This window comes from Arvicola amphibius, chromosome 2, assembly GCF_903992535.2.
Source record: "Arvicola amphibius chromosome 2, mArvAmp1.2, whole genome shotgun sequence".
Taxonomy (NCBI): Eukaryota; Metazoa; Chordata; class Mammalia; order Rodentia; family Cricetidae; genus Arvicola; species Arvicola amphibius.
Window position 1 is genome coordinate 145,666,160 of NC_052048.2, and position 27,837 is coordinate 145,693,996.

The window sequence follows — 27,837 nt, forward strand, 5'->3', positions numbered from 1 at the left end:
CAGTCCATCATCAGGGGAAGCCAGGACAGGAACCTAGAGGCAGAAATTGAAGCAGAGACCATGGAAGAGTGCTGCTAATCAGTTTGCTCAGCTGGCTTGCTTATAATGTCCAGGACCACCAGCCCAGGACATCCCACAGACTTGCCTGTAGGCAATCTGAGGCAGGTATTTTCTCAATTGAGGTTCCTCTTCCCAGATAACACTAGCTTGTGTTGGGCTGATAAAAACAACAAATCCCTAGGTAGGACAGGTGGAATCTGTATTTCGGTCTGTTTCTAGTAACCTATCCAGGGTGGTCAGATGTTTATTTTGTCTCCCTGGAACATTGCCACACAACACCCTCTCTCATCATCCTAAGATGCCTTGATCTCAGATGTCCAGCCTTCAGGATTAGGAGACAGTTAGTTTCTGATGAAGTCCCAAGCTGCAGTGCGGCCCCAGGCTTGGTCTTAGCAGCTCTAGGATGCTGTGGTGACTGGCGTGCACTGTCAGCTTGACTGGACTGAGACACATCCAGTCATGTCTGTGAGAATGTCTCCAGACAAGCTTAACTGAGGAGGGAAGACCCACCCTAGAGGTGGGCAGCCCTGGGCACCAACCCCAGACAGTAAGGACAGAAGCCTTCTCTCTGCTTCTTGAAGGCAGTTGGGAGGTAACCAGCGAGTGGCCCCATGTTGTGGGAGCTCTGTTTACCAAATGACATCTGGGGGTGACTTTGCCATGGGTGTGATTTTCTCTGGATAAGGGTCATGCATCCTCTCTTGGGTGGTAGGAGCCAGAGCAAGCCTTGCGGTTGGTCCTCATCTCCCTTGGGAGAGCAACGAGACAGCAGCAACTGGACCATCAGCGTCTGCCTTGTTCTGTATTTGTGAGTTTGCTTTTCATTGCACCCCTTAATAAATTGTTAAATAGATTTTTGTGTCTCACTTCAGCCCCATGGTCCCATTGCCCAGCTAGGTCAGCTCTTGCCAGCATGGTCCTCCCCGTGGACCACACTCTCAAACTGGGAGCCTCTTCTTACCTTAAGTCACTTTTATCAGATATTGTGCCACAGCAATTAGAAAAATGACACAAGGAACACAGCTTGCCCCCCCCCACCCACCCACGCAGTTGATGCTCTTCCCTAGTGTGCCCCATGTGCATGCACTGCCCTTCTCTCTGGGCTGTGGCTACAGCTGTCATGGCATCACTACCATGAGGACATTCTGTGACCTCAGAGTATACCCTCCCCCACCAGTAAGAAGCTATAGGAGCAAGGACACTGCGTGCTTTATCACCAGCGCTCACGCCCACGAGGACCATGGGGTTTCCAAATGTGTTCCACGGTTTCCCCAGTGTGAGCAATGAACTTCTATCATTTGTTTCCTGCAGTTACAGTTACTCTCTCTGACACATGGGTTGGCGACTAGGCCCAGGGATCTGAAAGCCTGCTCTGCAGGCCTCCACACAGGGATGGGTCTGCTCCCAGGCATGCCAGTTTGTCTGTCAGAGGCTTCAACTAGTTTCCAGGGGGAAGGCTTTAAAGTCCAGGCAATGGGTGGTAGGTCAGTGTCCCTACCAAAAGCTCCTTTGGGGGCCAATGCATAAAACTGTGAGGCTGTGATGCCCAATCCAGGCTGCTGGAAGATTCCAGAACTCTGTAAAAATCTGCTTTGAAAAGCAGACTCACCTATCTCTACCTCCCCCACCACTGGGATTACAGATATATGCCTTCAGTCAGCTTTTTATGTCTATGCTGGGGACCCAAACTCAGGTCCTCATGCTTGAAGAAAAAGTACTTTACTAAGTCAGTCAACTCTCCAGCCCAGTATCGTACTTCTCACTGCAGTATTTGGTCTCGGGTACTTTCTTTAGGATTTCTGTTGCACTGATGATCAGAACAGTGATGGGTTGGTTTGTGCGGACACAGCATGCAGCACGACTGCATCTCCATTATGACGAGATCATCATGTTGCTGCTCCCACAGAACAGTTTAAGCTAGATGTCCACTGCGGCCTCTTAATAAACTGGATAAACAGATCTGCAAAGCTGGCTTTGATGACTTTATTCCTAAGATAACACAAACGGCCATAAGCACAAAAGGGTATTCAGCTTCATCAGAATGCAAATCAAAACTACCAACATCACTGCCTACCTGATAGGACAGCTGTCTGTAACACATGCTGGCGAGAAGCAGGTGGGAGCCCCAGATGGCACTGACGATTCTCTACAGTGATGAAGCCTCTACAGAGACCAAGATAGTAGTGCCTCAACTTAAAACAGAATTACCATGTGATCCACCACTCATTGCTGGATGCACAGCCAAAATTACTGAATACAGGATTTAAAGACATCTAAATGCTCATGTTCATGACTTCACAGTAACAAAGTATAAGCTACCCAGAAGCAAGGTGTGGCTAACGAGCAGACTACAAAGAAATTTCTAAAATGATCTGTATGAATACCTTGAGAACAAAAATGTCACAAAAGGAAAAAGTCTGCATGATTCCTTAGCCACGAAATCCTTACAGCGCAGAATAGTAACTGCTGGGAGTCAGGTGTTCAGTGGGGACAGAACCAAGTTGCCAGGGATGAAAAGGGTTCTGCACCATGGCAGGGCTGCAGAGGTGTGAAGCGATACCTCCGAGGACAGAACACACGATCACAACCATACACAAACCTAAGGACACTCTCTACTGAGTCATCAGTAACCTGTCATGCTTCCTTTTTCTTTTCTTAGTCAGCATACTTTGACTTTTTGAGAAACAGGATTTTATTTTTACTTTATTAAAACGTTTTCTTCTTGACCAAGACCAAGGGTTTCTGCACTTGTTAGGAGTAGAAGAAAATGTAGTCCAATCAAGCTACCATTCTCAGCAATGACTAGAAGCTGAGAACACCCAGGTTCTCTGCAGAGCATGGTGGATCTCCACTCCAAGTGCTTCCTTTGAGTGGTCTGCTCTGCAGGCAAAGGGAACATTTTTGCAGCTGGCTGACTGGCACGACTAGAATGGGCACACTTCAGGAACATGTTCGGAATGGGTCTCTGGTCCTGTCCTCCAGCTGATGCTTGGATATATAGCCCTTTATGAACCCCGGGCTACTTTGATAGCCAAAACTAAGGATGACCCACAACTCGGCTATGTGGGATGTAAGGCTGGACAGGGTTTTCTTCCTGCTCAGATAACTGGAGCTTGGCCCCAAGTCCCCTCCGTTGACTGCCAACACACAGCCTTGGCCTGACAGACAAGGCATGGCTGCGTGTGTACAGCCTGTCTTATCCTCACTCACAGCCACTGGCCGATGGAGGTCTGTCTGGGTCAGGTGCAACGTGCACTCCCTTCTCAAGAAAGCTAAGGAACAGGTATGAGCACTTCTGTGCAGAAGAGTAGCTGGCCCAGACAAGGGGAGAGCTACACAGGGTAATGGGAGAAGGGCAATGGCCCGGGGCCAGGATGAAGCCTAGCCCCAGGGCACAACATTGTCTGACTACTCTTTGAACCCGTACCCAGGAGCAGTGCAGGTTCATAAGGCTGCATTCTCAAAACAGACTGGGAATACAAGATCTGCATGGAACAAAGCTAGCAGCTGTGAGGAGGGGTGGGACAACGTGGCGCTGTGGCTGATGTCTCCATGTCTCGGCTCTTGAGAGCACGGCAACAAAATATGCATTTCTTGCAAGCTGTACAATGACATATGAATGCTAGTTTTAAGGAGAGACGAACTCCCCAACTTGCCCAGCAATGTCCTCTCATCATCTGTCATCCTACAAAACAGGACAGTTGGAGAGCGGTTACCCGATTTCATGGTCCTACTAAGGAAAAACCTATGTTGCAGCTTTGGGCTGTGCTGAGGGGCAGCTCTCCCCAACCCCACCGACCCAGGACTAGTCACTGCCCAGAACACGGTGTGGGGCCCGACAGACGCAAGAGAAAGTAAAATTCTTCAGTCAGGAGAACATCTTAATGTTTTATTGACAGACTTTTTGGTTACAGTACAGTTCAAACACATTGTTTGCTATGAAACCACACAAATGATACACAAACAGTACATTTCTTTCCACCTATGTCACTACTATCTTTCACATATACAGCCTGCAAGAGTTCCCAAGTGGTCAATGCCAAGGAAAACCGGAGGAAAGCACAGCAGTGTCACTCATTCGGGAAGAGCACGTGACTGGCAGAAACAGTGAGGCCAGAAGAAAGCAAGGCGGTGTCTCGTGGTTTCTAAGCAGCCAGCGCACTTCCAGCAACATAGCCTGCACTCCAAGCTGCCTGCACAGCAGGGAGGTGCACACACATTACACGACGACGAGGGCCATATCTGCAAGGGCAGTGTAACGGCCACACGGCCACCACTTCCAAGCGAATGAGAGCACGCTACCACTAACACTGACCCACGCCCTGGGTCCTGCAAAGGTAGAGGAGTAAAAACAGAGAGGGCTGGTTAATGACGTGCAGACCACAGCTGAGAGGCCCAGAGTCAAACTGCAAAATAACAAGCAAAAGGTCAGGCTCTCCAATCCAGGTTCTGGAGGAGCAAATCCCAAGGAAAGACCTGTTGAGGCAAAAGGTTAAGAGAAACTGGAGATGTGGCCCTGGTGCAGACATCCACAATGTTCCCTCCTGCCAGAGGGAACCTGACTCAAGTATCAGTGGCCACTGCAAGCGTGGAAACCATGGAAGAGGAGGGAGAGAGCATGCAAACAGGAGAATCGCTGGGAGGGGAAGCAGGGACAATACCTCAGGTATGAAGAGGGAAGAAAGCAGAAGGTGAGGAGGGAGCCAGAGCCCTGGCCAGAGCAGGGGAGTGGAGCCAAGAGTGGAGAAGAGAACATAATATCAGACACTCTTACAGCAAAAGGAAGCCACTCTCCATCACTGCTGCACCTGCAAATTAAACAGCAAAATTAAAGCCTAGGAGGGAAGTCCTCACAGAGGACACAGCTCTGGATCCCACACCTGTGAAATGTAAAGAATGAGCGGTTATGTGCTCCTCAGGGGCCAGTCAGTGTGGTCTGGGTGCAACATGCTGTCTACAGTGTGTGTGTTCTAAGACAACAGTGCAGAATGCAAAAGGTGTTAGTCCCCAAACCAGCCTCCGCTGCATGTGTCCTTAAAATAAAAAGCAGTTTAGCAGGAAGTCATGTAAGAAGGTCAAGAGGTCTACTGTCTAGAGCACACTAAACTTTCAAACACAGAACACAATAACATGCACCTGCCCATCCCACCTGTGGGACTTGTGAGGCAAAAATTATACAGGTTCTCTCTAAATCGCCTGCCTTTCCCCACAAACCTTTTCAAATCAGTAAACTGAACCCGGGAGAACACTTAGAACTCTCCCTACGGTAGGTCTAAGGGACAAGGAGAGAGCTGCTCAGTGAAAATGCTTGTCCTTTCAGCTGTTCTACCGTCACACAACAGAAAGAGCAGATAATCAACAGTCTCTAGGGAAGTCAGGGGAGGTGCGTTAACACTCGATACCATCAAAAGGTATACCTGGGATCCAATATGAATCAGCGGATTACTCTGGTTCCAGTACACGAAGCTATGGGCTTGTGTACCTAAGAGGTTAGGCATTTCGAATGACACAACTAAACAGGTTACAAAAAACCTTACAGAAAATCCTTAGGATTTAATAAGTCAAGGCTAACTGCCTTTCAAAGTTTATACTAAGAATATAAAAATAACACTTGACAAATTTTAAAATACGTAAACCATCATGGCAGTATTATTAAACATGGTAAAGTATCTAAAGACTCTCCCATAACTGAGCTAAGCTTCTAATGGCTTCCCCTGTGGGGAGGGGTCTTGTTCTTGCCCACCCTGTGCCCCATTAGTTAGTTCCTTTGCAGAGTGCCTCAAGGCACAGTCTCAGATGGCCAACACCTTTCCCACTAGTTCTCCCAGGCCTTTTCTCCCTCTCTGAGAAACAAAAACAAGTGGGCAGATTAAGGATGCAAAGTCAAAGCTGAGTCCAACAAGTAAGAGGCAGGAATTAAAGCTAATTCCCAGGAAAGGAAATAGCAAGCAATGGAGTAGCCCTTTGTGGCCCAAAGCCTGGCACAGGGATGTGCTTACTGACTCGTTCATTTTGTCTTGGGTCAGAGGATACAGAGAAAAGAGCCTCAGAGCACCCAATGATGACCAAGAACAATACTTAGCTACCGCACAGACCTCTTGGGTTAGTGCCTTTACATCACTAGGACCTATCTTGGACTAGCATCGAAGCCAATGGTCTACATCAAGCTTACCTTCCCAATATTGCCACAAGGAGATAAAAGACAAACAAAACAAAAACCAAAAGACACAAGACAGGTATAGTCTTTAAGCCTAGTCCTCCAAGAAAGACCCTTCAACTGGCCTATGTCACTCCAAGAATTCCCTCACATACTCATCTGTGGGGCTCTTCGCCTTATTAAAGGACCACCCTGGGGATCCCATCGGAGGTGTACATCACTGACATTCCCATCCTTAAGACTCGCTCCTCGCCCACCGGACCATTGTCTAGTCCTCTCTCCCATGCCTTTTAGGTTCCCTGCCAGCTTCTGTGAGCAGCGAAGTCTTCTTCTACCTGCTTCAGGCAGAATGTTGCTTGGGGCGGGGGGCATCCCTGGGTGCAGGACCTAAGCTCCATCCTGATTCAGAAAACCATCCCGGACCTTTGCACATCACATGAGAGTTATCCAGATGAAAATGGTTATGGAAAACCCACCTCCCACCCCATCCACCACACTCCTCCACGGCAAGGTATGGGCGCAGGACCTGCATAAGAAGCTGCCTATTTGGATGGGGGGGGGGCAGGGTGGGAGTTTACCTCAGAATCTCTTTTGAAAAAGAAAAGGTAAGATTTTCCCCCTCAAGAAGAGTTTCAATATAAGGATTTAACAAATGTGGCCAAGCCAAGGGCAACACAAGGTTATGTTGAGGTAAGCAGCTAAGTGAACTCACAATCATTACAGCACAAAATAAACAAGGCAAAGAGGGAAAGTTATTTGTCCCCCCCCCCCCCCCACTCTCCACCTAAGGACAGATGTGAGAGTCATTCCTTCAACCTTCTGGAACTTGTGAACAAATAATACACAGATGAGGGTTAATGTATTGACTTACTACCATCTTTATGAAAATCGAATGTACACAACAACAATTATGAAAGTGTCTCCATTAAACTTTGATAAGACAACAAAAAAAAGAACTAACAAATAGCTAAGATGTTGCTGTGAGTTGAAAGCATCTCCAATAACACTTTAATCTTGAAGGTCCATATTTACACAGTATGCTAATGCTTTTCCTTCTCATTTTAAATGCATGATAAAGAAAGAACAGAGATAATGGTTGCAGCAGATCTTCCACGGGTTGAGTTCGGGTGGTGGTTTGACTTCACTGTGAGAAGTGCACTGAGAGTGGGGAACGTTCTTTCTAATTCTGCTTCTTTCACTTTCTGTGGTTTCCTTCACAGAAGTTTAAGCCTTTAAGGCTGGCCCTGCCTGGTCTGACAGTCCACACCAGGTGGATGTGTACCACGGCCAGAGTGAGCGGCTGTTCTAAGCAGTGCTTGGAGCTGGTCTCTCAGGACACTGCAACATAGAGAAAGCTAGCTCATGTGTGTAGACAGTTAAGGGACACACATGCTCTGGACACCTCACCACACAGTGGCCCCGAGGCCTGAGGTGAGCAGTGGTGCTGAGGAGGCTGTCTCCTTAAATGACTGCACTGAGTCAGTGCCTACTTTTCAGACAAATTTTAAAAAAATGTAGATTTGGGTTTTAAAGGCCCAGCACTCAAAACTATTTCAGAAAGAAGCAAACATCTTAAACTTCTTTTACTGTGTCCTAATCCTCAATCTCCTACAAGGCCTCTATCTTGTCCAAATAGAGCTAACATATTATCAAACTCACCAATTTAGTGAAATATCTTAACGACCCCTGTGTCTAAGAGAAATGAGTGGGAGAGACAGTGGGGTGACCAGACAGCACTTGGATGGACTGGGCAAGCTTGGTAAAGGCCCAGTGGGGCTGGCCCTCAATGCTCCTGCCAGGGCTGAGGCAGAGGCATTGTGGTCAGAGGTGGCACCATAGCCACAAGGTTTTCTAGGACATCCTATAAATGCTTCACCTCAATTGCCTGGAACCCAAATAACTACCACATTGCCCCCAGTGCTCCTTGCCAGCATATAATGTCATCTCAGAATTGGTCCTATGAAGTTTCACAGGGCCTGGAGTACCATTCTCCAGTTGTTAACACTGGCAACTTAATTGAGAACGTAATGTAAAACTTCAGCTGTGGAAGCCAGCTACTTCAAATCCTACACCTACTCCTCATTACCCAGCGACAGTAAGTGACAGCAGACTTCTATTTCCCTCGGTCCTATTAAGATATGAACGATAAAATTACAGGTATAAAATACAACTAAAAAGTCCTGAGTGTGTCCTAGTGTCATTGCCCATTTTAGAGTATGTCCCAAACACTGAAGCGTTCATGGGGGAAACATAATAAGGCACTGTGTTCAGTGTCTGCCCAGCATGGACTTCCATGGGATGTTTTTTAGAAAGTGAGTCTTGCCTGGTAGAACTGACCAAAATGACTAATGTGGACAGACACACTTATCTTGGGCAGCATCAGCCCTGCTGAGAAATCCATCCCTCACATATGTGATAGAAGGGTAACCCAAAGGAAACTCAGAGCCCTGAAGGACAGTGAGGTAATCAAAGCAATGACAGCACACACTACAGAGCTAGGGCATTTAAAGAGCAGAGGCCCAGTAGGTCTGACCACCTTTCAAGCTGTGCCTCAACCTGTGCCAAGAAACTAGGCCAAGAGGGCTGCCTGTGAGGGCGACAGAGCCACTGGGCCTGGAACTCCTGCGCTTGCTTAGCTAGCACTGTGCCCACCTGAGAGTCTCTGCTGAAACAGGCAGCACTTTGGAGGTATTTGCAAGAAGCAGAATTGCCACTTCCATGGCAACATTCCCAGTCACCCATCTCACACCCTGGCTTTCCAGGGCAGGTGAGTGTCAATCATAATCACTCGAATTTTTACCTATGTTTTACCAGAGCCTGTGAGGGCTTTCTGAGACCACTCCAGTTAAGCCTGGTTGAGAACTCTTTTCTAGCCTGTACTGAAGATAAGTGCAACCATTATCAAATATTCTTTACTGTGGAAAAATCCTTGGAATTTGAGCTGGTAACATTCCTTCCTGAATCTAAGACTGTGACCAATCACACAGTAGGATCATGAAGAACAAGGTCTACATGCATTGTAAGCACTTGGAAACAAAAGAACACGAGGACAGAGTTCTGTGGACGACAGAATTCAAAGCGATCTAACACCAGACTCCAATCCCATGTCCACCAGTTTAACTTGCTTCTGGAATCACCCTGTGGCTGGTTGGCGTGCAGAGAAGATAGCAAACTGCAGACCGGAGAGACCTACACTTCTGGAGATCCTGTGCCAACCTAGAGCTTCCTTGAAGAAATTCCACAGTGTGTGCAGCATGAGGTCAGGTTTTCCCATTCAAGATCACTCCACTATCAGGGCCACATTTATGTGGGACAGATCAATCATGTGCCTGTAGAAATTTGAAAAAAACAGTTAACACAAACTCTTGACAGCAATTCACCAACATGCACAGAAGTGAAGTAGAACCTAGTGAGAAAAACTCAAGGTGTATGAAAGCAGAACGGGCCTTCTCCAGACAACAAAAGCAGATTACGGAAAAGATGTGTAGCCATGTTCTGCACCTCTATCAGTACAGTACAGCACCCCCTCATCCCATCGTTCCCCCCTCCTCTGCAGTTAACAACTACAGAACACAGAGGCTACCTGTGGAATTTCTGCTGAAATGCTAGTGCGTGGGCTGGCTCCTTGAACTTTGCTATGGCTTTCCGCTGCTGAGGAAGCATCTGTAAACTCTATGGGAAGAAAACAAAGACAATTAATGCCAATTATGACAGAATATGAGCAATTACATATTATAAATTTTTATACAAAGCAGCAGGCGAGGTTGTCACCTGGAACATGGAAACAAGCTACCTGTCCTTCTTTGCTTCCCTGGGCACCTGTGCAAAGCAATGCTGCTGATTAGCTGGGGAGTAGCACGTCTACCCTCTAGTATGATATTCAGATCTACCTCCGCCCGGCCACAGCAGCCTCTGAGACTAACACAGGTACCCACGGGTAAAAACTTTCCCTATGTCTTTTGACGGTGTCCTCATCTGTCTGAAGAATGGCTCTCATCCCTGGTCTACCACAGGGGAAAATGGGCTATGGCCACAGGGCACTGGACACATAACATCTTCACCAAGTGTCCACTCTGGGAGAGAAGCCCTATGCACAGATGGCACATTGTACCCCCAGAGTTCTGGATTTTTCTCAGCTCTACATTTCTACAGATGTAGCAAACCTGGCTTGCAAGTGAGAACGCTGACAAAAGCTGCACACTGAGAAATGGCAAAACGGGGATTTTAAGTCAACGCAGGCCCCAGAGCCTGTTACCTCACTGCTTTGGCTAGCTACCTTTCCAATAGTCAATGTGGCAGTGAGAAACAAACTCACAAGGCTGGGCATTTCAATCTAGTCCACAGAAATACTAGAACAAAGAAACATGCTAACACAGAAAATGATAATCTGGCCAGAGCAGGAATCAGATGCCAGTTATCACTACATCATGGCTCAAACCCAGTACTTGTCTTGAAGTCACTGTCACTGAGCCACACGGGGAGGAGTGACTCTTTGTTCTCAGTAACCTCAGGTTCATGGGGTAAAAACTTAATTTTCTTCTTAAAACAATTTCAGGCAAAACCTAGCAAACAGATTTCTTCAAGCAGAGGGGCCTTGAAGTTATAATGAACTTACTTCCTTGGCTCTAAGCTTTAACCTGGCTCTGCTCTCAGAGCAGAGTGACTTCTTCTGACTCACAGGTCTCAACTAGCTGCACCCTCTCCATCTGAAACTTAAACACCAGGAGCCTTACACCTCATCTATCCCTTGCTCCACCTTTCACCAGTCTCCTTTGGTCTAAAAGAGCTGGGAAAGTGTTAGGCAGAAGCATGCTAATGGAGATCAGTAGTTTCTATGGGATCACTGCTTGACCAAACACAATTCTCAGTTCTGACAGGTACTCAAGTATGGTTTACCACCACTCTCTCAAGTAAAAGGCTTGAAAGAACAGGTATCCTTTTGGCCAACACCGGTACTAAGCAAGTGAGCACTAGGTGGTGCCATACCCAAAGCACATCGACCCTACATTTCATTTTGAAACAATAATGTATAATTCCCCAAAGAGAAAAAAACACAGTTTCTTCTCAAAGCAGGACAACAGTGCTGGAGATCTAGTTCTACCACTTAACACCATTTCTTTGATATCTGTATTTAAACCTGTCAAAGTAATCAAGCACTCCTGAAATCACATTTCTATCACTTAAAAAAATTATTAAAAATTGTGTATGTGTGTGTGTGTGTGCATGTGCGCACACAAGGGTGCCCAAGAAGGTCAGATGTCAGATGTATCAAATGTTTACAGGCAGTTGTGAGTTACCTTATGTGAGTGCTGGAAATTGAATTCTAGTCCTCATGAAGAGCAATACAAACTCTTAACTGCTGAGCCACTGTTCTAGCCCTCAGTCACTGCTTTACCCATTAAATACTACCAGACCTTGTTTTGTTTGGTTGTTACACACCTTTAATCCAGAACTTGGGAGGCAGAGGCAGTTGAATCTCTGAGTTCAAAACCAGGCTGATGTATAGAGTGAGTTCCAGGACAACCAGGGTTACACAGAGAAACCCTGTCCGAAAAAGCCAAATGAAGGAGAAGGAAGAAGGAAGAAGGAAGATGGAAGAAGGAAGATGGAAGAAGGAAGGAAGGAAGGAAGGAAGGAAGGAAGGAAGGAAGGAAGGAAGGAAGGAAGGAAGGAAGGAGAGAAGAGGGAGGGAGGGAGGGAGGGATGGGGGAAGGGAGGGAGGGAGGAAGGGAAGGAGGGAGGAGGAGGAGGAAGAGGAAGAGGAGGAGGAGGAGGAAAAGAAATGAAGCAATTTCACAGATGCTGAGAAAATTCACACAATCCTACTCAAAACCATCCCACTGACCTAAGACCAGTAGGAGTCAAACTGCTCTGCTTCCAGGGTGAATAGGCCTTGGCCCATCAGTTCCTCAAGGACCAGGGTGCCGTACTGAAGCTTCTAGCTCATCTAAAGGGTAGGCATGTCACTGGTGTAACCTAGAAAACTCTCCATTGGCTCTCAGGCCTTCCTCTCTGACACATGCCATTTATCAACAGCAGCATCTCTTCTGCTTGGGATTGAGGATGGCTACAATAAACTTTATTTAAAACACAATTATTCTGATTGTTTTCAGAACACACACACACACACACACACACATACACACACAAAGTGGCAAATAAAAGGAGGGGAAAGCCACCTAAGAGGTTTATATTAATCAAAGTACAAAACTTAGTGTATGAGACAAGTAAGACAGAAGTCACACCGTTTCAACAACTGTTTATCTCCAGGCAGCCTGTGAGTCCCACTCGACCATCTGCTAGGGATCACCAGAGTAAACAGGAAACCCAGGATTGCTTATGCTGAAGCCAGGGCACATGGCAACAGTGCTACAGCTGCCCTCACTCTTAGGGCATAAATTCTGGAAAGTGAGAATACCCACAAGACCCATTGAGGCCATGGTGCTTAACAGTGGTCCAGGCTCTAGTGTTGGAATCTGGGTTATCTGGGCCATTATGTGAACCAGAATTTTCAATTATTAGTTATTTTGTCTCACATGTTAATACATCTACAATTCTCTATTATTAATTCTGTTTCTACAAATAAACCACGCTTACAATCAACTACTCAGAAAGTATCTATCCCCTTTTAGACAGTCTCAATATGTACCCCCAGATGGCCTCGTGCTCCTTCTGTGTGAGTTTCTCAGTGTTGAGATTACAGGTGTGCACCACCATAGTGGTTAAAACCATCTATCCTTAAAGACAAAGCATTATCAACACCTGGTACACGTGGGAGCCAAAGTCTGGAGGTTAACTTCTCAATGATAAATATTAAATTAAATCTAACAGCCTCTCAAGAATCCCATAATAAAGGTGGCTATTATTAAACTCAAATACCTAAACACTAGGCTCAGTTTTAGAAAGCTTTCTCTTCTATTCACTTTAAGACCTCTTAATAGTAAATAGGAAACATGTTTGTTTGAGGTAGGATCTTTCTTGCTATATAATCCTAGCTGGCCCAGAACTTGTTATGTAGACTAGGCTGGGCTCAAACTCATAGAGGTTCTCCTGCCTCTGCCTCCAAAATGCTGGGATTAAAGGCCTGAGAAACCACACCTATATGTAAATGGGGGTCTGAAATACCTTAGTCAAGAACTAAAGTAAAAGTAGGCTCTTTATTCTGCTCAGAAATGTAACATTCTCTGGGTAACCTGCATTTTTCACTGGCCAGGCACTGAAGACCACCTGCAGAAGAGAATGCAGGGTAAACTTGCCTATAGCAGATATGGGATGGTGTCTGTCTCCATCCTTCATATCACTGGTAACAAGCTCAGACCTGAAGCATCAGACTCTGTCATTTGAAAGGACATGACAACAAAGTGCAAGTTACTGCTGCATCTGTCCTGTAGATACTAAAATGAGCACCAGAATTGTGAATATGTGAGAGAGCTTCAGAAAAATAAGACAAGGTAGCTAATGATTTGAAATTCTGAGAAATTATCACAAATGTGATTTGAGAAAAAAGGATAGGTATGTGTACACATGTGAACTTCAGAAACAGATTTCAAAGGATAATATGTTCTACTAGAGTAATTACTTCTTAAACTTTGAAAATGAGAATCTGAACTCAGTATGAGGCAAGCATCAGCACCTTTCTTCTCCAGTACCATCTTAATACAACGTAACCCACAAGGGTCCACTGTGCTCACGTATGACACAGTAGTTTTAGCTGGAAAGATGACTCACTGGCATCGTCACCACCTGCAGGCAACCCACCTGGATTGGCCCCACAGACATCAGCAGGCTCTTCAGCTGGGCATCAGTGGTAGATGAGGACAGTCCTTCCACGGACACCACACAGGGCTGTGGTTTGCATTCCACCACTCGAAGGTTCTGCTTATTTGGCATTAGGCGCCCTCGGCCCATGGGACCTGCTACTCCTCGGCCTCGTCCATGCATGATGGCCTGGTAATGACAAAGAAGATGTATTCTGGTATCTGAGTGGATTCTTCCTGTAGTAGCTAAGAAAGTACAAAGCAAGCATGAGCCCAGGGTCCATGAGGACATGCTGTGAGTCATAGAATCTTCTGTGTGTTAATCAACCATTAGAGGGTGGCCTCATAGCTAACTGGAGCAACACCAGCAAGTGCAATGAGGCTAAGATGGAAGCCCAGAGTTATACAGCTATAACTGGAAGGGATTCTGGTGTTACTTTCATTCATGATGTAAACACTGTAAGAATACAGGCACTGGCTGCAATTAGCATGGGGCGGGAGTTCAGAACCCATTCTAACTGCCCCAAACACACAACTTTTCCCACCGTGGCAAAGGCCAATGGACACATGGTATACACAGTGCTAGCTTGCTAACATTAATAATGTGTCATACACAGCTTGGGGATCCAACTCAAATGGACAAGTTATATTCACCCTTTGAAACAGAACTTCACGGGGTCTTCTGTGACAATCCCCTCCAGAGCTCTTACATAATCATATACCAAAAAGGGGTAAAAGAACCTCAAAAGCACCATTTTTCAAAGCTACCCAAGTGTCGGAACCTCAATGAAGAGCCTTTAAAAAGAGATATCTGGCATTTCCAGTATTTTCAACTAGTACGACAATTAAAAAGAGATGGCCTAATTCTGCAGTTATCTAACTAGAAATGCAGAGACAGTGGAAGTGAAGCACACTGGACCTCACCCGTGTCCTACACTAATTCTGTACCAGCGTTTGGTTAAAAGGAGCAATCCATCAAATGCTGCCACCTCCTAAGAAAAGGTAGAAAGCCATAGTTGATCCTTAGGATATGCAATGCTACAAGTACGGAACTCTAAAGGAGTACAGCTAGAGGCTCATCTACAGACGGCCGCTACCGCTGTGAGACAGGCTGTGGAGAAGTGAGGAAATTTCCAGGATCCACACAGGAGACAACTCAAAGTGAACCAGGCTTCTGCTTTCATTACAGGAAGTCACAATATAAACACTCTGTACAAATTTCAGCCAGATAGTAGGTTTTGCCATAATTATCTTATAAAAGCCTCACAATAGCTCTAACAAGAGAGAAACACCACCGGCCTCTTAAAGGAGAGCTAAGAGGGCTGAGGGTGGGTGAAGCATCTCTAGTACACCCGCATGTAATTTTCTAAAGTTATGTTCTTAATGCAGCCTGGGGTTAGGTCTGAAAAAGAAATGCAGCCTGGAACAGGCTGTGAGATCAACCATTTTATTGCTGGATTTATCACTAATATGTGCACATCTGGCCTGCTGCAGCAGCAGAGTCATCTACTGACAGGACACACAAGGTGAAAAGGAACACTGCATGAGCAGACCCCACATCTGAAGAGGGGCAGTGCCAGCACCAGGCTCCCTCTGCCTGGTCTCACCTGTTCCTTAGACATGTGCTACTGTTGTAGGGATGACTTTGTATCCATCTGCTTTGGAAAATTAGAAGGCTGCCTTTCCTCCAGAAGCTGAGTACACTGTCACTTCAATGCCTGCAACATGACTGGACTGTCCTCCTCAAGAAGGGTAAGGAGCCCACAGGTAGGCTGGGCCCAGAGGAAATGACCTTCATTCACCTTCACACCTCCACAGGACTTTGTCTCTATTCTTGAGCTGATGGGTAATTACAGGCAGGAAGGACACAGTTCTAGTTCTCCATTAGGGACATCTCTGGTGTCAAGTGGGTAGAAGGAACACAGGAGCCCAGTACTGTCTATACAGGACAGCCACACTCTCTAGTTGTACCATGGAGGAAATGACTGGAGGGAAAGCTTTCTAAACCAGGACTAAGAAAACAATGGCTCATTTACCAATGTGAATATTAGCAAATGCCAAAAAAAAACCACCTAACTCCAACTTCTTTCAGCCAGTGACCAGGAAACCTATAGGAGGCAGGGCCCTTCCATTCAGTACCTTCTTGGCTGGGTGAATCCCTTGGATGCTTTTGATCCCTGGAGAAATAGCCGGGTACATGTGGGGCCCAACAGGCAGGTGCTGGGGCTGCTGAGGACCCCCCTTGGTCAGCGTCACCTTGCGAGCAGGCTGCTGTCTCATGTCCGGAGGCTGGGGAAGCCGCTGGGGCTGGCTCTCTGTGTGAGAAAAGCCATCGCTCTCTCCTCCCTGCTGAAATCAACAAGGTAGCAGGAGGATCAGTGTCTGCTCACCATTCTGGCCATGCACTGGCACCCACTGCGATTGCTGACCGAGGCAGAACGTTTCAGACATAAATAATACCAAAGCTGCCTTTTCCCTGGAGCCAGTAAGGGAAACTTCTCAGTTGGGGCAGTGGGTTAAGGTTTTAAATACAGTATTTTTGAAATTTAAAACATTAAGTTTTCTATTAATGAATATATCCATTTAATGAGCTGGCAACGACTACAGGTAACTGCCTAATTTTGTACTGGTTAAATTGTAAAACACTTCACTTTTTATTGCCAAGAACACTTTTTTGAAAACCTGATAATGTGTCGGTAGTGGTCTTAAAACTTTGTAGACGCTGCTCAAACCCACCACAATGGGGAAGCTGCCTGGCTCCAGTGTCTGTTGCAAGAGACTCCCATCTGAGGATGTATATCACCAGCAGGTTTCATAGTGAGTGAATGCCAGAGAAGTAGCATATGTGTTGGGCTAAGAGCTTTGGAAACATTCACAACCTGTTTTCTGCTCTTCCTACTCCCAATCTCAATTGCTCCTTAGACCACGAGGAATGCACGTGAGGCATGCCCACATTAAGCTGGCATCTGAGTCTACTGTACTAACAAGCAGCAGCATAAAGACAGCCTGTGGGTGACACCTATGGGCAATCTGGAGTTTTCAGCACGTTTCAAAGAATGACTGGTGGGCAGGACAGAAAGAACAGATGAAAAGAATTCTGCCCTGTTACATTATGCAATCTTAGTAGAAACGAATGCTGGGCCTTGAGAAGCAGCACTAAACTTGTACTCCTCCTGACCTGAAGAGGCATATATCAGGTGGTGGTTGATAACCTTCCCACACAGGTTGCACAGTCATGAAAGTAATGGGTGGTGACTTAGCAAACAATTTCAAAAGAGGTACATGTCTATTTCCATCTCCAATTCCCACTCAGCTGTAGGTGTATTGTAGTTTATCCCCACCAAAACCATGCTGAAGTTTTTTTTTTTTTTTTTTTTTTTTTTTTGGTTTTTCGAGGCAGGGTTTCCCTGTAGTTTCTAGAGCCTGTCTTGGATCTAGCTCTTGTATACCAGGCTGGCCTCGAACTCGCAGAGATCCGCCTGCCTCTGCCTCCCGAGTGCTGGGATTAAAGGCGTGCGCCATCACCGCCCGGCAACCATGCTGAAGTTTAACTGTCAGTGCAGTTGTAAGAAATGCCATGAAGCCCTCACTCAGAAGTGTTTTGGTCAAAGCGGCTGCACCTTTATGAACTGATCAATGTGATTCTGTGAGAATGGATTAGATATGCCACTAGCTATCAAAAAGCACCTGGCTTCTTTTATCTTCCTCTCGTTGCACAGTACCTGTCGACTTTCCTCCATGAGGCCCTCATCAGAATTGGATCCTGGAATTCCCAGCCTGGAGAATCAAGAACCAAAATTACCCTCTTTTCTATATCCAGCATGTGGTATTTTGAGTATAACCAAGACTTAGAAAACCTCCAAATTTATCTTTAGAAACCACCAAATGGACAAACAGGCTTTCAAGGAAAAGCAACTAATGTGGTGTGGGAAGTCCTTCTGCATAAGTATGTGTATGCATTTATGGTTAGATGAATAAAGAGAAGCTGCTTCGGCCTGTGATAGAACGAATACAGCTAGGCCAGAGAAAACTAAACTGAATGCTGGGAGGAAGAAGGCGGAGTCAAGTGAACAACCATGTACTACCACCCGAAGGGAAAGACAGGAGCTGTCAGCTGGAACCTTGCCAGTGAGGCCACAAACCTCATGACAAAATATAATAATGGAAATGGGTTAATATAGATGTTAAGAGCTAGTTAGTAATACGCTTAAATGACTGGCCAAAGCTATGACTTAAATAATGATAGTTCTGTGTGATTATTCAGGAGTCTGGGCAGCTGGGAAACAAACAACAAGCAGCCCTCCTACTACAACCAATGGAAGTCATAACCCAAGGAAAAAATAAGCTTACAACTGGTACAAAGAGAGAGGGGGGGACGAGGAAGGAGAAACCCCTGCAGAAACTGCCAAGTCTCGGTCTCTCCAAACTTCCACAGAACTTGCCTCTAAACAACATTTGGGCGGGCAATGGAATCAATACTGAAACAGGCTGACAGAGTACTGCTTTCCAGGATGCATGTGTGTGCACTGCTGCCGTTTTCTTTCCTCGACCCATGGGCCCACAAGCTTCTAGGGCTGTGGTCCTGTCTGAAGGCTGAAAAAGTCACAGAGTCCAGGCACTTTCCTCAGTGTGCCTGTAGGCTAGGGGAGAAAGTTGACCTGAAGGGGCCTTGTGCCTAAGCTAAAGCAGTACCCGTCTAAACACTAAGGAAGACATGCTAAGAACATAATAATTAAAAAGAAGAGAAAACATGTAAAGCAGATATATAATACATCAAAATTTAGGGATTCAAATACTACATTTATAACAAAAAGAAGGGGAGAAGACCTAACATCAAGTTGAAACTTTAAGAGAAATCAGTCCCACTTCCAAACAAAGCAGGAAGAAAGAGACAATGAAGCTCATACTCAAGAGTGGGAACAGAGAAGCCTCTTCTCCATCAGTACCAAAGGCTGCTCTGAGAACAAACTCTACACTCCTTTGATTATCCTGAACAAGAAAAATGGGCAAAAGACAAATGTTCCAAACTGGAAACCAGAGAGACCACACGCTGTCCCCAAGTAGTGAAAGGAATACATGAACATGATGCCATCTCGTCAATCACCTTACATGAAATGCGCCAATTGTACAAAACACAAACAGACCCAAACTGAGTCAGCAAACCGTGATGACTAGAGCGCCAAGGAGAAAGGATGTGCAGTTAATGAAAAGACACTGCTTACAAAGAAAGCCCCTCCTCCCGGGGGTCTTACCACAGAGCTAAAGTAAGACTGGTAGCTACTTCAGTCTCCTTCAGGTAGAAAAGGGGATGAGAGACCCATGTTCGGGTTCATTCTCCAACTCAGTTAACATACGGAACACAAAGCCACCAACATCACAAAGAAAAGATACCAAGACACCTACTAAAGAACATGCCTCAGAAACATACACATGAACAAACAAAACACCTTCAAGATATTAGCTGACAGAAAAAGCATCTCATACTATGGCCAAGTATAATTTAACTCTTTAATAACTAGTGAACCATAACATGACCCAGTTGAGGACAACTAGGCCCCAGCCTGAGGGGCACAACAGCCTACTCCTTCTCCCCAGTGAGGGCAGGCAGGTCATTTAAAACATTTTACCATGGAAATTCTTCAGTATGTACAAAAAGAGATAGCCCAATCACTTCTTAGATATTATCAAGTGTAAGCATTTCCTTCTGTGGCTCAGGCTGGCCTGAGACCTTGTGGTGATCCTCCCGTGTCAGCCTTCCCACTGCTAAGCTAGTAAAACTTTCTCTCAACTATTGTTCTAATTAAGTTAGCACAGTGCTGTGCTTTAACTTCTTAATGAAAATCATTCTAAGCACTCAAGGCTTAAATAGAAACAATCTATTTCCTTTTGAAAAAAAGAAAAGAAACATTTTTCCCAATTGAGAGAACAAATATGAATGATATTTGTCCAATGAAAAGCTATTTTTTTACTCTGGATTAACACTAGAAAATGATCATTGGGTATTCTAAAAGACCATCTTCAGGAACGCATTTCTATATCCATAGTAATGGACATAAACAAACCCGAATGAGAGACAAGTCAAACTAAATCGACCCCACATTGGTAAGTTTGCTGTGGCATGTACAACCAGTTCTAGCACTGAAAACAGAACTGTAATTATTAGTCTGAAGTTACACAAGGTTTAAAATACTTCAAGTATTTTGAAGGTACTGTTTCAAATAGGCATCTTAGAAATCTGTTGCTGAGATGTAAGCAAGCCAGTGTGATGGCAGATTACATTCCAATGCAGAAGCAAGTCTTCAGGATGAACGGTCTCCTAGGCATCATGGGGCATGCTGTGACTTCTGGCACAACAGTTTCTCTAAAGCAGTTAAGGGGAAGAAGGTGTGCCCATGTAGAAACATACTGCTGAATTGCTCTAAAATGATTGCCCTTTAATGAATACAATAAAAATGTCTCTTTAGACTAGTATTTAGTTTTTAAAATACCTATCTGAATTAAGTAAGCCCAGGGAATACTTTTTATCAGCTTAATCTTACCAAAAAAAATGAGGTTTGTGGCCATCAACATTAGCAGGACAAATTTATTTATAACAAATGGTTTAAATGTACAGATAAAAATGCTCACTGATACTGTCAGAGCTTCTTACAATTTGACAGATCAAATCTTATTTTCATTCTTCAAAGCCCATGAAGAGGCGGTATCGCTGAGTTGCATTCACTAGCAGGCAAATTGATTAATCCCTCTCCATAGAACCTCAGCCCTTGATTATACCTATCAGGCATTAAGCAGCATTATTCTGGAGTGACAACACTTGACAAATTCCCCAATCATTTTCCTCAGCCTTTGTGGCCCTGCTAGCTTGTATTAACCCTGATGAAAAATTAATTTTCCTTATCTTCTTCTAAACCCTAAAATCCAAATCCGCCAAACTGGCAACTCTTTCTGTAAAGGTATTATAAAAACCTCTAAAAGATTAATTGCATGTCTTCAGGTGACATTAAATTAATTTCTGTACTCATGACAGACATTTGATACTCAGCACTGAAAGGACAGATAACATTGTCAGGACACACAGAAGGACTGGCGTGGGAGTCCCCAGGGCAGCCTCTATGAATTCTCCTTCTGATAAGGCCACACTTCACTGTCACCAGCAATGTAGATGATGATGCAGCCACAGCCCTTGTTGCGCAGGTTTCTATTAAGGACAACAATACAAGCCTATGCCAGCAATCTCTGGGAGGCTTGTTCAGAACAGCACAATAAATGATATGTAAGCTATGTGAAGTTTCCAAGCACAAATATGTGTAGAACTCTATTTTCTCTCTGTAGACTGCTGGACTAACAGGAGAGACGGGGAGAAACAACCCAGCTCTAACCTCCTTGCCCCCCGGTACTGTGTGGGGTGTTAGACATCTTACATTTGCAGCCCCCCACCCCCCATCATCAGGCATGCTTACACACCAGCAAGCAAGCACACTGGGGACAGAAATCTGGACTATTAGTACTTGAGGGTAATGGGTCCAGAGGGGCAACTACAAACCAAATCTGAAAGGCCAAAGCCACTTGACTAGCCACACCTAGCTACTGAACCTCACTTCATGAAGGGCGTGCATGTGTCCCACTCTATCACATGAGAACCTGGCAGTTATTTGTAAGTGCTTACTCATGTAATTATCTTCCATTTGGAGACTAGGTATATATGAAGAAAGCTTTAAGAGAAGAATTGCTTGTCTTTAAAGGAAACTCAAAACCAAAAAACACCACCAAAGCCTTGAACTTCTGAGGAGAAACAAGGTCTAGGGGCAGCTGGTACAAACTCAAGGCAGGGTGAAAATGGAAATGTAACCAGAAGTAAGGCTCTGGCTCTTTTCAATACCAAGGCTGCTCAGGCAGTAGGGTTGTAAGCTGGGTTTTTTTTTTTTCAGCTCAGAGGTGAGGCTGCAGGGGCCTCCACCAGGCAGCTCTGCCCCTGCAGGTGCCTCCCAGTACAACCCTGTTACCTGCTGCCCACCCATGTCAACAACCATCTCCCCAGAACACTATCACGGTCCTGTCCTTCATACCTGCGAAGACTACGATCCCAGTCAATTCTACCTCGACCTTTACCTCCCTCCACCTGAACCACCTATACTGCCATACTGCCTACAAAGCTAGCTTCTCCAGAACCAGGCAGGGCAGAGCTGTGTCCCCTAAAAAACAATTTCAAACTAGCAAATGTGACAGATCGACTACTTCAAAGTTCAAAACAGAAGGCTGACAAGATAGTTCTGTGGGTAGGGTGTATGATGCCAAGCCTGATGACCTAAATTCTATGCCTGGGAACCACACGATGGAAAGAGCCAACTCCCACAAGTCTTCTGTCCTTCACACGTAGACTGCGGCACAACCTATCACCAGAATAAATAATTATGAGCGTTTTTAAAGCTCAAAAGCAGCAAACAGACCTTACAACACAATCCTATTCTGCAAACCAAATGAAAAAGGGATTTGGGGAAAGCAGAAGGTGGCTGAAAGGATTAACAGTAAAGATCAATGTTACTCTGGACCCTGCCCCTGTTCTGCTCATTTCCTGGTATTCCCAACAAGGCTAGGGAACAACTGCCCTGCTCATTCTCAGACACCCAGAGAGATATACTGTGTCTACTTCACTTCTGCTCTGAAACAAGAAACCCAACTATGCAGAAATTTTTAGCTTCACATTTAAGTTTCTTAAGTATTTTTAATACCCTTTATACTGGCCAGTTTTATGTGTCAACTTGACACAAGTTAGAGCCTCAGCTGAGGAAATGTGGCTCTCCTTGAGATCCAGCAGCAAAGCATTTTCTCATTTAGTGATCAATGTGGGGAGGGCCCAGCCCATTGTATGTGGTACCATCCTAGGATGATGGTCCTGGATTCTGTAAGAAGGTAGACTAAGCAAGCCATGAGAGGCAATCCAGTAAGCAGGACCCCTCCATGGCCTCTGCATCAGCTCCGGCTTCCGGGGTCCTACCCTATTTGAGTTCCTGTCCTGACTTCCTCCAGTGATGAACAGCAATGCTGAAGTGCAAGCCAAATAAACCCTTTCCTCCCTAACTCGACTTCTGGTCGTGGTGTTTCGTTGAAGCAATGGAAACCTTACCTAAGACACCCTTGAAACTGTCCTAGGTTCTAGTGACAAATGCAGAACAGAAGGCAGACAGCCCTTCAAGAAGGAGCAGGGGCCAGGAGCTGGAGCTAGAGCTCTAAAGGATGGGAAGCTCTGGGTGGCAGGCAGGGCAGAGCACATGCAGCAGCATCGGCAGAACCCACAACAGCAAGTCCTGAGCAATACAGAGGCTTGACATGGTGTCTCCAGAACAAACAAGAAGGGTGTGTGACAAATTCTACATCAGGTTGTGGCCATGGAGAGGTGTTTAGCTCTCTGTCAGACTGGTACTTCCCCCAAAGTGACAAAGATTTGAGGATAAAATGAACATTTCTGTTCATCTCACCCTAATACTCAGGTGATTAGTTATGTCTTATATCCTCTGTGTATAATGTTTAAAATAGAACTCAACCCCAATCTGTAAAACAAACAACTGCCAGTTTTATATTTTTCTAGTTTTTTTTTCCCGTAAGCCAGCAAAAAAGAGTGAGAATATCAGCTCACCAGAACTTTCAAGTGGCTCTCACTGCTCTACAAATTAGACCCACACAGCCTATGCAAGACCCATCTCCAAACTCACCTACTCTCTGTACTCAACCCAGTGCCCTTCCTTCAGCTAGAAACTGCCACAGTCACACATTCCCCCACCCTCCCTACACACATACCTACAAGACCTCACTCCTTTACCCTGCTTCTTCTCCACTCAGACAGCCATTTTCTTCAGGTCTCTCTGTTATGTTACTCATCCACACTTCAGTTCTGCTTGTGATGTGGGATTCCCCTCTGTATGCTGTTAATATGTTTTACAACCATTGTTAATAAAGAATCTGCTTTGTCCTATAGCAGGGCAGAATATAGTCAGGCTGGAAGAGATATACGAGAGGAGTAAGGTAGAGTCAGACAGATACCAAACAGCACCTTACCGGTAGGGCACAACCATGTGACAATACAAAGATTAATAAGAAAAGGGTTTAATTTAAGATGTAAGAGCTAGCCAGAAATATGCATAAGCTAATAGGCCAACAGTATTACAATTACCTACAGTTTTTCAGTGTGATTATTTTGAGTCTGGGTGACCAGGAAACAAAAACAAGCAGCCTCCGACAACATGCTCTGTACCCTACTGTTACGCACAGGGTCCACAGAGTGCTCAGTTCACTGTAAAGCTCCATAAAGGCAGGCCTAGTGCTGTGATAACAGAGACTACAGCTGCTCTGTAGATACTGACCAAACCTCACTGCTGACACCATTACCACATACTTCCTCCCCGAGTAACTGGTGAAGCCAGAGGCCTCACCAATACACACGAACACCAGAATCCAGAAACCTTTCCACAAAAGGTTAAGGCCCAAATAGCCTTTCCTCCCATCAGGTGTCCTGTTTCCTGGCTAGTACCACAGGGGCATGTCTTGGCCAGTCCCTTGAGGTACTGAAGGGACTCACTTTAAAATTTTAAACATGCTAGGTGACAGTGGTGTGGGCCTTTAATCCCAACACTTGGAAGGCAGAGGCAGGTGGATCTGAGTTTGAGGGAAGTCTGGTTTACAAAGTGAGTTCCAGGACAGCCAGGGCTACACAGAGAAACCCTGTCTAGGAAAACCAAAACAAACAAACCTTAAATATATTCAATTTCTCTTTTGAATACAAAACAACCTGTAACCAAAATGTACAGTAAAAAAAATACATATCTATACATTGCCTGCTATAATCTTTCGAGAAATATACACCCTCAGCAAACCCCGCAGGTGCAGCAGTGCCTAGATGATTATTCTCGTTGCAACCCCTAGATGAAGGCACAGATATACATTAAGAGCAATGATGTACTAACCCCCTTGAAGGTCATGGTCTTACATGACCTCCAAAGGCCATGGTTAAGGTATGCTTTGTTCCCAATCTGTGGTGTTTCTGTAAGGTGATGACAGGTCATTGGAAAGCGTCCTAGTTATATGGTACTTCTCTCTCCAAACATAATGAGGCTATCTTGGGTAGTAGAGAATACTGTGGCATAGTAGGAAGGGCCACTAAAAGCAAAGCAAACACAGTGGTAGCCAGGTCAATATGATGGTAAAGGAGGAGAGGGTCATAAGAGTCTTATCTGACATTCCTGCCGTGACTCCTTCCTGCTCTCTGACGCTGCAAGTCATCTTGGAAATGCTAGAGATACAAAACACAGAAGGTTAACTGAAAGTGGAAACCCCATGATGCATCTTCCATGAGGTCATTGTCTATGATAGAGTGGGACTTAGTAGTGATACACACTATTCGGGGGTCACTCACATCATTGTGAGTTCCCCTTCCCCTGTGCTCTGTAAACTCACTGGTCCATCAAGCTGAACTAGATGGAAACCTATTTTGGTCTGCCATTGGGATCCATGGGACAAAATGGTCTATCTCCCCAGGAAATTAATGCAGTATTAATGCAACAGCTCATGAGATTTTAGGGACCTCTGCTCTTTTCTTTGTCTGCCTCTCTAACCAGCTGCTGGGAGACAACCAGGCCTTCTCTGCCATGATGTGTCAAAACAACCTTGAAGAGGTGAAGCTTAGAGAAAACTGTGGACCAAAACCTCTGACCTGGTGAGACAAGGTAAACATCTTCCTCCTTCAAACCTCACTTTATCACAGCAATGGGAAGCTTATGATCACAGCAGCCTCTGGCACCTGTGCTCCAAGGAACTGAAGTCTTTTTTTTTTTTTTTTTTTTTGGTTTTTTCGAGACAGGGTTTCTCTGGGCTTTGGAACCTGTCCTGTAACTAGCTCTTGTGACCAGGCTGGCCTCGAACCTCACAAAGATCCACCTGCCTCTGCCTCCCGAGTGCTGGGATTAAAGGCTGTGCGCCACCCCACCGCCCGGCGGAACTGAAGTCTTATAAAGATAGGACTTACCCCAGAGCCACACAGAAAAAGGCCAAGACACATCAGACAAGCTTGAGTACAGCAAGTAAGCATATGTTTAGAGAACAATGACACGTCTCAATGGGACACACAAGCCAGCAGGAAGAGGCTCTCTCTGGGCAATCAGGACTAGATCTAGCATAAAGTAATAACAGCAGTGACAGTCATTGAAAAAAAAAATCAAAGGCCCCCACACCTAATTTGATGTTAGATTTAAAAAAAAAAGTAAATGAGGGTGAAGAAGAAGAGGCAATCGCTGAGAGCTGAGAAATACACAAGGCATGCTGGAATCGGCCACAGCTCTGCTGGCTCGTGGGGAGAAGCAAGTATAAGAAGTGGAGCTCCTTCCCAACTACAACTTAGAGAAACAACGGGGGGGAGGCCAGCTACAGGAAAGACTTGGGAAAACATTAGCTCACCCAAGTCATCAAAGCTAAGCTCAGCAATATAGGCTAAGTCTGCAGTTACACCAAGAACAGGCTACTTTCTGTAGGCAGCCTGCCAAACATAAAACAACCTCAAACTTATCAGGAGGAAAGCAAAAGATAAATGCAAATTACAGCATAAGCCACAAAATCACTGGTTTTGCCCTTTAAAATGCCAACAGGCAAGGAACACAAGGGTCAAGGGACTGCTTAAGATTAAAAGACAGAAACCAAACATGTGATTCTGGGTGAAAACCCAGGTGAGGCTGATGTAACGATAGTATGCAGCTGCAGTCTCTAGTGTCTTTGGCCCTAAGTCACACACTCTGCCTCCAACCTTCTCATAAACACATCTGAGGAAGACAAAGTGATCAATGATGAATGAACATTAAAAGACAAACCTATGCTGGAGAGGTTGTGGGTGTAAAGGGAACACCCCCTGCCAATGCTGGTGGGAGTGCAAGCTGGTACAACCCCTTTGGATGTCAGTATGGTGATTTCTCAGGAAAATTAGGAAACAACCTTCCTCAAGACCCAGTAATACCACTTTTGGGTATATATCCAAAGGATGCTCAATCGTACCACCAAGGGCATGTGCTCAACTATGTTCATAACAGCCTTGTTTGTCATAGCCAGAACTGGAAACAACCTAAATGCCCCTCGACCGAAGAATGGATAAGGAAAATGTGGACATTTACACAATGAAGTACTACACAGCAGAAGAAAAAAATGACATCTTAAATTTTGCAGGCAAATGGATGGAGTAGCTAGAAACAACATCATTTGAGTAACCCAGACACAGAAAGACAATGATTACATGTACTCACTCATAGGTGGTTTTTAAACATAAAGCAAAGAAAACCAGCCCACAAAACTTCACAATCCCAGAGAACTTAGACAGCAATGAGACCTAAGAGAGACATACATAAATCTAATCTACATGGGAAGAAGAAAAAGACAAGATCTCCTGTGTAAATTGGGAGCATGGGGACCTTGCGAGAGGGTGAAGGGGAGGGGAGAGGCAGGGAGGGGTAGAGAAGAGAAAAATGTAGAGCTCATAAAAAAAAAGACAAAAGAGGCAGGGTGGGGTGGGGGAGCAAACGTAGTGAGACATAAGCACTTGGTGAAAGCGCGTGGTAAAGGGGCAAGGCCTCAGAATTTCTTCAATGAAGATGTAAACAAAGCAAAGTTCATCCCGCGCCCCCCCCCACACACACACAGAAGAGAGAGAGAGAGGAGAGAGAGATGAGGAGAGAGGGAGAGGAGAGAGAGATAACCATGCACTGCCTCTCTAAAGGAAGCCTAGTAATGACAATAAGGATGGGGCAAGAGATGGACAAATTCAACCCAATTTCCAACTCAAGTACCCACAGGAAAACTGGGACTTCCAAAAGCAGTAGTGTGACATCCTTA

At 45.3% G+C, this 27,837-nt stretch overlaps 1 protein-coding gene across 1 annotated transcript in view; it reads right to left on the reverse strand.

Moving 5' to 3' along the window:
* Window positions 1–3,928: 3,928 nt before the first annotated feature.
* Rbm33 (RNA binding motif protein 33) overlaps window positions 3,929–27,837 on the reverse strand; it is a 102,700-nt gene continuing 78,791 nt past the window's right edge. Inside the window, 5 exon segments of the mRNA XM_038318277.1 lie at window positions 3,929–9,546; window positions 9,801–9,889; window positions 13,976–14,164; window positions 16,114–16,320; window positions 18,366–18,393. Of these exon segments, the coding sequence (XP_038174205.1) occupies window positions 9,498–9,546; window positions 9,801–9,889; window positions 13,976–14,164; window positions 16,114–16,320; window positions 18,366–18,393 (562 nt within the window). The 3' untranslated portion in view covers window positions 3,929–9,497.